This window comes from Sinocyclocheilus rhinocerous, unplaced genomic scaffold, assembly GCF_001515625.1.
Source record: "Sinocyclocheilus rhinocerous isolate Xijiao unplaced genomic scaffold, SAMN03320098_v1.1 scaffold636, whole genome shotgun sequence".
Lineage (NCBI taxonomy): Eukaryota > Metazoa > Chordata > Actinopteri > Cypriniformes > Cyprinidae > Sinocyclocheilus > Sinocyclocheilus rhinocerous.
Genome location: NW_015660893.1, coordinates 67,124 through 77,232, shown reverse-complemented (window position 1 = coordinate 77,232; position 10,109 = coordinate 67,124). Strand labels below are relative to the sequence as shown.

The 10,109-nt window shown below is 35.0% G+C and overlaps 1 protein-coding gene across 2 annotated transcripts in view; it reads right to left on the bottom strand.

Moving 5' to 3' along the window:
• Positions 1-4,178: 4,178 nt before the first annotated feature.
• LOC107726082 (kanadaptin-like) overlaps positions 4,179-10,109 on the bottom strand; it is a 12,257-nt gene continuing 6,326 nt past the window's right edge. The window contains exons 9-14 of one of the 2 annotated variants that reach the window (XM_016535562.1): positions 8,987-9,092; positions 8,663-8,912; positions 8,349-8,432; positions 8,089-8,159; positions 7,424-7,493; positions 4,179-5,259 (exon numbers count right to left, since the gene is read on the bottom strand). In XM_016535562.1, coding sequence (XP_016391048.1) covers positions 5,210-5,259; positions 7,424-7,493; positions 8,089-8,159; positions 8,349-8,432; positions 8,663-8,912; positions 8,987-9,092 — 631 coding nt within the window. In that variant the 3' untranslated portion in view covers positions 4,179-5,209. Of the gene's footprint in view, positions 5,260-7,423; positions 7,494-8,088; positions 8,163-8,348; positions 8,433-8,662; positions 8,913-8,986; positions 9,093-10,109 lie in introns of both variants that reach the window. The other variant, XM_016535563.1, reaches the window with a different exon arrangement.

The window sequence follows — 10,109 nt, the reverse complement described above, 5'->3', positions numbered from 1 at the left end:
TTGACTTCATCTTAAATTAAAAAAAAAAAAACTTTGTCTTTCTCTTTATTTATTCCTTCCCTTTCTAGCTTGTACTTATTTGACCAATGCCTAAACCTTGGTATTACAAGCACGTCCTGTGTCTGTTTGCCTCTTTAAGAAGAATCGCTTTATGTATTCCCCAATTGTAAGTCGCTTTGGATAAAAGCGTCTGCAAAATGACTAAATGTAAATGTTTTTTTGATTGTTTTTATTTTAAAATTATTTAGATATAGGGCTTAATGACTGACCAAAACAAAGTTATTTTGTAGAAGTAGTTTTATCTCTTATTATTACAAAAATGACAAATATTGTAAATTACAAATGTACTATAATATACATTATATATACATAATTAAAATTAATAATATGTGATATTTCATAATCTTTTATTTTCAACAACATTACAATACTAATATTTGTGTCTTAAATTCTTCACTTGTAAAAAGTTCATACTATCATGCTTTTAAGTTTTTAAATCATAAACTTTTATTTTGGCATAATGCTCTAAATGTCTGGCCACAAAAAGGTTTGAAATTTTGCGAATGTGTAAATAAAGTGATCCTACAGCACATTATGTTCCCAAATGGACACTAAGCTCAGCAAATGAAAAGATGGAGTTTGCATTTACTGTGAACCGTGCAACTCTGAGATGCTATACTTGTATATAATATTTAATAAAATATTTGATAATCACACTAAGCTATATCACAATTTCAGTTTTTATTTATTTATTTATTTATTTTTACAGTTGTGCTGCCCCATTTATTTATTTTTATTAATTAATTAACTTTTCACCAACTTGTGGAACCCCTTTTGGAAACCTTGCCTCAATGCGAATGATGCATATGTAAGGGGCATCTAAATGTCCGTGTCTCATTTTACCCTGATTACATAAACATGCTTCACAAAAGCCACTTTCCCCTCTCATGAGAGTTGTTTCTTGATGTAATAAGATGTTTGTGTGAAGGTTGTTATTTTTTTTTACTGTGAATGTGCGTGTGCCGGGCGATAAGTGAGTCTGCCAACATTGCAGGTTCCATATCCACCCCAAAGGAGCATTCTCATTCCAGCGTGGGCTGATTCCACAGGCCTATCTGTGCCAGATCCCAAACAGAGCAATAAGCTGTGTGTTTGTGTTCAGGGAACCAGAGAGTGATGTCAGTGCCCAGCTATGATGAGGGGATGAAGGAAGTAAGCCAGAAATGAAGACATCAAGATGGGTGTGTGCAGCCTGATTAGAAGATACTCTAGAATAATATGGTTCAATCAGATGCCTTTCAAATCCAGTTTCCTGTAGGATAAGCAGTGTGTACACACTCAGTTTGGAGTTTGGAATGGGTATAGTTAGCACATGGGACATTCGTAAAATACCATGCAAAGTGATCTAAAGCAGTTGAGTTGCAAATAGCATTTGCAAACCCCATTCAATTCATAGTTTTAAACATTAGCATGTTTTGTCAGCTGAACAGTTGGCCTGTTGACCACACTGAACTCTTATGTCTCACAACTTTCTGGAGAAAAGAAAAAAAAAACCTCCTTGAATGTAGTCTGATAAAATTGCTTAGAATGTTTTCCATACAGCAATATATAATGTTGTAAACAGCACAGCTTAGGAATATGTATTGTTCTGCATTTTATTTTTTATTTGAACCTTCAAATAACATATATTACAAAATGTACTTAAAAAGGGCAAGAAAATTTCCTATTTTCAAATACATTTTGGCTAAATGCAAAATGTATTTTAAAAATGTACTTTTGCACAATATAGATAATAATATATATATAAAAAATGAGTATAAAAGCATCAGTAACTAAAGTATAAGTAATCATATATATATATATATGGCTGTTTGCAATATACAGCCAGGTCCATATATTTGGACACAGGAACATTTTTTATTACTTTAGCTGCTGATCAAAACATATTCGAGTTACAGTTATATAATTAATACAGGCTTAAAGTGCACACCCTTAACTTCAATTCGAGAGTATTGCACTCATTGTACTCATTACAATTGGAGGAAAGGTTAAGGAATAACAGCTCTTTGATATGTCTTTGATACATCCAGCCAAGTGAAAAACACTCTCCATGAAGTAGGCGTGTCTGAGGGTTCCCCACAAGGTGCAAACAAGGCCAGATTAGACTTTGCCAAAAAACATCTAAAAAAGCCAGACCACTTCCGCAAAAGCATTGTGGCTGAAATTAAGATCAACCTGTACCAGAATGATAGGAAGAAAAAAGTATGGAGAATGCTTTGAACAGCTCATGATCCAAAGAATACAACATCTGTGAAACATGGTGGAGCAGTGTGATGGCATGAGCATGCATGGCTTCCAGTGGCACTTGGCTACTGGTGTTTATTGGTGACGTGACAGAAGACAGAAGCAGCCGGATGAATTCTGAAGCACTTGGCTACTGGTGTTTATTGGTGACGTGACAGAAGACAGAAGCAGCCGGATTAATTCTGAAGTGTATAGGGATATTCTCTCTGCACAGAGTCAGTCAAATGGAGCACATTTGATTGGGCGGCGCTTCATAGTACAAATGGACGATGACCCAAAACACAGCAAAAGCAACCCAGGGGTTTTTGAAGGTTAAACAATGGAATATTCTGCAATGGCTAAGTGAGCATGCATTTCACTTGTTAAAGACAAAACTAAAGCCACAAACAAACAATAACTGAAGTATTTCAGTTAAGTATTTCAGTTACTGCGGTAAAGGCCTGGCAAAGCATCGCAAAGGAGGAAACCCAGTCTCTGGTGATGTCCATGAGTTCCAGACTTAAGGCAGTCGTTGCCTTATTGCATTAATCATATATTTACATTAACATTTACATTTAGTCATTTAGCAGATGCTTTTATCCAAAGCGACAAAGAATACAACATCTGTGAAACATGGTGGAGCAGGGTGATGGCATGAGCATGCATGGCTTCCAGTGGCACTTGGCTACTGGTGTTTATTGGTGACGTGACAGAAGACAGAAGCAGCCGGATGAATTCTGAAGTGTATAGGGATATTCTCTCTGCACAGAGTCAGTCAAATGGAGCACATTTGATTGGGCGGCGCTTCATAGTACAAATGGACGATGACCCAAAACACAGCAAAAGCAACCCAGGGGTTTTTGAAGGTTAAACAATGGAATATTCTGCAATGGCTAAGTGAGCATGCATTTCACTTGTTAAAGACAAAACTAAAGCCACAAACAAACAATAACTGAAGTATTTCAGTTAAGTATTTCAGTTACTGCGGTAAAGGCCTGGCAAAGCATCGCAAAGGAGGAAACCCAGTCTCTGGTGATGTCCATGAGTTCCAGACTTAAGGCAGTCGTTGCCTTATTGCATTAATCATATATTTACATTAACATTTACATTTAGTCATTTAGCAGATGCTTTTATCCAAAGCGACTTACAAATGAGGAAGCAATCAAAATCAACAAAAGAGCAATGAATTGCAAGTGCTAAAGCCGGTCTCAGTTAGCTTAACCTAGTAAATTTTTAATTATATAATAAATAAAAATAAAACCGCTAGAATAGAAAAAGAATAGAGCAAGCTAGTGTTAGAGGCCTTTTCTTGGCACACACACACACACACACACACATATATATATATCATTTATTATTATTATTAATAATAGATAATTAAGAGATAATGTAGTACAAATGTGATAACTTCATTTAAGCAAGTATTCTGGTGGGTTTGGTGCTGCTTCATTTTGCCAGTGGGTTAAACTGAGTGTATCCAGAGACATGCCTGAACATGCCTTAAATGTTGCCTTGAACATGCTTTTTAAAATAATTAAAATAAATATATTTAAATATAAATATAATATACTAAATAAAACGTTTTTTTCTTAAATGAACAAGCTTGTAACAATATTACAATATTACTTACAATGCAAATTATTATATATTTTTTTAAATTAACTTTATAAAAATCAGAAAAAAGAAAGAAAACGCATGTACCACGACCTGAAGAGGAACATTTTTAGAATTACTCTAAAGGGCTTTTTGTACAGGTTTTTCAGAAAGCATTTGATCTTTTTGATAATTTAGAGGCCATAGAAATTTGCTTAGCAAATATGATAAAGTAGGCTTTATAGGGTTATAACTTAAAATACCCCAAACACTTCAACACAAGACCCCAAGTTGATGAGACACAGCGTAAATGTTTATTTTTACAAAATACAAGTAACAAAATACACATTTTGTATGTGACTAATTATGCTCTCCAAACAATGGAGAATTCAAAAGCACTAAAAGAGTTGGATAAACAGAGAGACCAGTGCGTAGTAGCGAATGTGGGGGGCCTAATCCATCCTCGGAGACGCCAACACACACAAGCTCGCACATCACCAACACTGAGTCACTCTTCATTAATATCAAGAGAAGTGAATACGCACATAAATAATGTACACGGAGCTCACTCTCACTCCCTTTCTTACAAACACACACACAGACTGATTCATTAACAGCTTGCTCCAAATCTAGAATGCCAAGCAAGTGTCCAGATGGCTGATAAAGCCGCCTCTCTCTAAGGAGGCATCGCTAGCAGTCAACAGAAGCGCGTCCAACAGGAGCTCTCGCCATACGCAGCGTGTCCACTCAGCCAAACTGAGGAGGGAGTCCGCCGTTGTTCCGAGAATGAACCCAGAACAGCGGATTGAGTGGTCAATGAGCTTGCTTAAGCCTGTTAAAATGATCCCAGAACAGCAAGCTGTGGGTAGAGATTTGTCAACAACAGAAGTGCTTAAACATAAGTGGACTGACATTACAGTGGCATGATGTATTTGAGGAAAATATAACATCAAATGGAATACATTTCGAATTGAATAAGCAGCAAAACAGAAACTCCAAAATATGAAGAAATGATAGTTTGCCCATTAAAACAACCCTGAAAATAGAATCATCTTTTCCCCAACCTTAAGCTACCTCCACTCCAAAAATCCTTGGTCTCAGACCAGGTGTGGAAAATGGATGTGTCTGAATGAAAACAGGGCAAAGGGAAGTGAAACTCAGTCACAGGACCAAACAGTTTCCACTAACAAGTGCTAGAAAGGTCTGTCAAAAAGTTCACTGTTTGGAAATGAAGATGGGAAAAAATGATATATCTGTCCACTCCAAGGGCTAAGATGAACGATTGGGCTGATTCCATTCCTGATCCAGAGAGGATGGTCTTTCCTTCCTGTATTCAGTATCCATACTTATCATTCAGATGTGTCCGACCATCACCGGTCTGACCTGTTCAAAACAGACACACGGGATAAAATGGTCTCTTTGTTTCACCTGCTAAACTTTTCTGGTTAATGACAACATGAAATGGCAATTACAAAGCATTTATTTGACTTTCATAATGAGAAGGATTTCACGATAATCACTTTTTCTGCAGCAGGGACATTTCCTAAGGTTCCATTTTTATGCATAGATATTCATATACAAATGGATTAGCCAGTAATGAATTTGCAAGACAACATCTAAAGAGGACAGATCATACTGAAAATATACATTTCAATAAATCACTTCATTCTGTCATCAATAATGCTATGGCGTCACAAAACGAATTGTGGGTAATGGGCAATAATTTAATAATGTCTAACGTCTCTAATAATCTGAAAGTCTCTACCATTTAAAAGTTTGGGGTCATTTTATATATTTGAAACAAGCCTCAGGGTCACCAAGGCTGCATTTATTTAATTAAATATACGGTAAAAGAGTGTGATTGTGAAATATTACAATTTTACAAAAATTTATTTATATTAAAAAGTCATTTATTCTTGTGATGCAAAGCTGAATTGTCAGAAGCCATTACTCCAGTCTTCTGATTCAGATGATCCATTAGAAATCATTCTAATATGCTGATTTGGCGCTCAAGAAATATTTAATATTTGTGGTCATATGATGCGATTTCATTTTTTCCTTTCTCTTTAGAGTGTTACAAGCTCTTGGTGCATAAAGAAGATCTGTAAAGTTGCAGTTTTGTAAAAATCGACGCGTTTCAAAAAGGCGGGGCATAGAGGAGAAACAATAATGTACAGTATGTGGAAAATAATGTGTTTTTTTAACTTTAAACCGCATAAACACATTTCATTACACCAAATACACAAAATAATGTTCTTTTTAGCAGCATCATATGACCCCTTTAATATTTGTGTGGAATCTGTGATACATTTTTAGGATACTTAGATAAACAGTCCCTTTTGATAAACATAATACATCCTTGCTGAATAAAATTGAATAATTTCCTAAGGTTCCATTTTTATGCATAGATATTCATATACAAATGGATTAGCCAGTAATGAATTTGCAAGACAACATCTAAAGAGGACAGATCATACTGAAAATATACATTTCAATAAATCACTTCATTCTGTCATCAATAATGCTATGGCGTCACAAAACGAATTGTGGGTAATGGGCAATAATTTAATAATGTCTAACGTCTCTAATAATCTGAAAGTCTCTACCATTTAAAAGTTTGGGGTCATTTTATATATTTGAAACAAGCCTCAGTGTCACCAAGGCTGCATTTATTTAATTAAATATACTGTAAAAGAGTGTGATTGTGAAATATTACAATTTTACAAAAATTTATTTATATTAAAAAGTCATTTATTCCTGTGATGCAAAGCTGAATTGTCAGCAGCCATTACTCCAGTCTTCTGATTCAGATGATCCATTAGAAATCATTCTAATATGCTGATTTGGCGCTCAAGAAATATTTGCTTAATATTTGTGTGGAATCTGTGATACATTTTTAGGATACTTAGATAAACAGTCCCTTTTGATAAACGTAATACATCCTTGCTGAATAAAATTGAATAATAAATGAATAAATCTTCCTGACCCCAAGCTTTTGAGCAGTAGTCTACATTGAGCAAAAAATCTTTCAAAGCAGATTAAAGAACGCATTATGTCTTTATCTTTTGATAAAGTCATAGATAGCCATATGGCTAATACAGTATAGTAACGAGGGCCATTTGTTAGCTTAACATAATTACAACTTAAGCACCATACCGACAAAAATGGATTCTGGCAGAAACTGGATCTCGCTCTCTCTTTTTTTCCCTAAGAAACAGAGAACCTTATCTTATAATAACCTCCTGACTTTAAAATAAGTTCCTTGGCTTGGAATCAATGTGTTTTCCCATAAAGCAACTTCTCTAATCCCCAGAAATGTCAGAACTGTGTTTGAAGTGTCCTAAGATCAAAAGCTAATATAATGTTTAGCATTCAGCGAAAGCCTGTAAATTGAGATTAAAGGGTGCAGTGCCAAGAATGCTTGATTTTTGATGCATATTTCTAACTGCGCAAAGAAACAAGCAGTTGTTTAGGGTTTTTGTTTAACAGTACAGGCAGGACTTAATTATATCACAGTCATCAGGGGTAAAGAGATGCAGCTATTTACCCGATGGAGGAACCCAAACGCAGTAGTCGGGGTCATCTCCTGGGTACTGCTTAGACATGGTCACAGGAGGCTAGAAATAAAGGTAGAAATGTCTAAATATCATATGAAAACTAACATATGAAATATCATATGAAAACTAATTCTAGAACCTTACTGTAAGTTACAGACAAATTCTACATGTTCAGATCCATACAGTGATCCCAAAAAGTATTTACACACTTAAGGATCACACAAGTGTTCTACCTAGCAGAGTGATCTTGTAAAAACAGTGATAATTTGAAATATTAATACAATATTTCACAAAAGAACTGTTTTGCTTTTTGTATCCAAAAAGTGTTCTAGCTAGCAGAGCTACCATGCAATTAATCATATTTGCTTTGGACATATCTCGTTAAAATATCGAAATACTTTTTGTCTTAATTTAGAATAGTATATCAGTAGTTTTATAAGTTAATAAACTAACAAACTTCATTTTGTGATTTCTTGTGTTCTAAATGTTCTTACATTTTTATTCATTTATTTATTATTATTATTTTATTTTAGGGCTACTTATTTATCACTTTTGTTTACTAATCATTGGTTACATATCTTATGTCTTAAGTAGAGCTGTTGCATAATGTGCATAATTTTGCACATGCATAATTATTTACTACTACAATACTTACCCTGCTTGGGCCAATCATTTTCTTCTTTGTATTTGTCTTTGGAACTTTTGAGACACCGTTGTCAATTTCTTCTGTTGGGATATGAATCATAATGAAAAACAAAGTGCATCAGACATTTGTCACTGCCTTTATCCACTTAAAGGTAAAGATAGAAGCAGGACTAATGGAAGAAACATGTTTTAAGACAGTCACACTTCACATTTCAAAGAAGTTATGCCACAGAATACATGAAACCATACACACAGAATATGTGATTCTACCTTTTGGACGAAAGGCACTTTTATCTTGAAGATGGGGAGACTTCTTAGCTATCTTAGCAGGCTGGTCCTCATGGTCTCCTTTAGCTAGACAATAAATATTTGAGAAAATATCTCTTAGCTATGATTGCAGGCTAATATTATGGATGAGATTTTGTCCAAAGTGGTAGTTAAGTAAAATTAGACTCTGTGTAGCACAACACTGACTTCTTGTGGTCAGAAATAGAATTACACTACTTTGGAAATATTGTATTACAAACCATCCCCCCTCACAGCACTTTTAAGGCAGTGGTTAGTTATTTTGGTAAATGTCTAACCATTAGGGCAGTGTGTCTGAGTTTCAGCTCTGTCTGCACTGGAGTGTTCTGAGCTGGTCGTCTCTGCAGACTGAACAACCTCCATATCACCATCTGTGACTGCATCCTCTGTCTTCTTGCTTTTTTCTTCCTCCTCTTCTTCTTCCTCACCACTAGAGGGCATTTCTTTCATGTTGAAGAGCTCAGGAGGCAGACTGGTTCGCTTTGGGGGTAACGTCTGCACATTTAGGTGAAAGAGAGAGAGAGAGAACTAATTACAGTGCCTAATGACATATATATTACATATTATATATATTATTCCTACATAAATGTAAAAAGACTCACTCCTATTGTTCCAGTCTTCAGTTTGAATTTACTCCCTCCTTTCATGGCTCCAAACATAGGGAGAGATAACTTAGGTTTCTCAGTGTCCGTGGACTGACTACTAGACCTGTATTTAAAAACAAAAACACATTAATCACAAATTTAGGTCCATATTAAATTGTTTGTTTTTTTCTTCTTCAGTTTTTATTTTTCCTGGATTCCGTTTTCAATAATCAACTTTAGGCAATCAGTTGAATTTACAAAACTTTAACAATGTAAGAATTTATTAAAATTAGTGACCTTTGAAATGTCTTTTTTTTTTTTTTTACAGAAATTCAATGTTGTCTATTTAAATTTTTCTGCATTCTGTTTTATTTAAATTTAATATAAAAAATGGTGGAAATCCAATTAATTTAAATTGTGATATTTCTTAAACAATAATGAACAATTAATGACCCACTGGAAGATCATCTTGGGACGTTTTGGCTTTACTTTTCAACAGTGGAAGAAAGAGGACATGTGCCATGTCATCCATTTTTTTTTTTACACTCTGTGGTATTTTTGATTTATTCATCCCAATTCCATGATATTTCACATTATAAAGTTATATAAATTCATTTTTATGACTGGATTCCATGGTTCCATCTTTGTTACCTCCATCACAGAAATCGCAGGGCCCTATAAACAACCTACATACATAATTAATGTCTCATCTTAAAGGGTTAGTTCACCCAAAAATGAAAATTAGCCCATGAATTACTCTCCCTCAAGGCATCCTAGGTGTATATAACTTTCTTCTTTCTGATGAATCCAATCGGAGTTATATTAAAAATTTAGTTTGACCTTCCATGCCGTTTAATGGCAGTCAGCGGGTGTTGCAGTGCATCAGTCCAAAAGAAGTGAAATAAAGCGCATCCATCCATAATAAAAAGTGCCTCACACAGCTCCGGGGGGTGAACAAAGGCCTCCTGTAGCGAATCGATGCGTTTTTGTAAGAAAAATATCCATATTTAAAATGTAATAATCAATGTAATCTAGCTTGACCACACTGTTGTACACGGAAGCAGCTCCGGGAGGATGACGTATGAGGTCGGCGTTGCGCCGGTGAGTCTCGTGAAAACCAACATTTGTTTACAGGATCAAA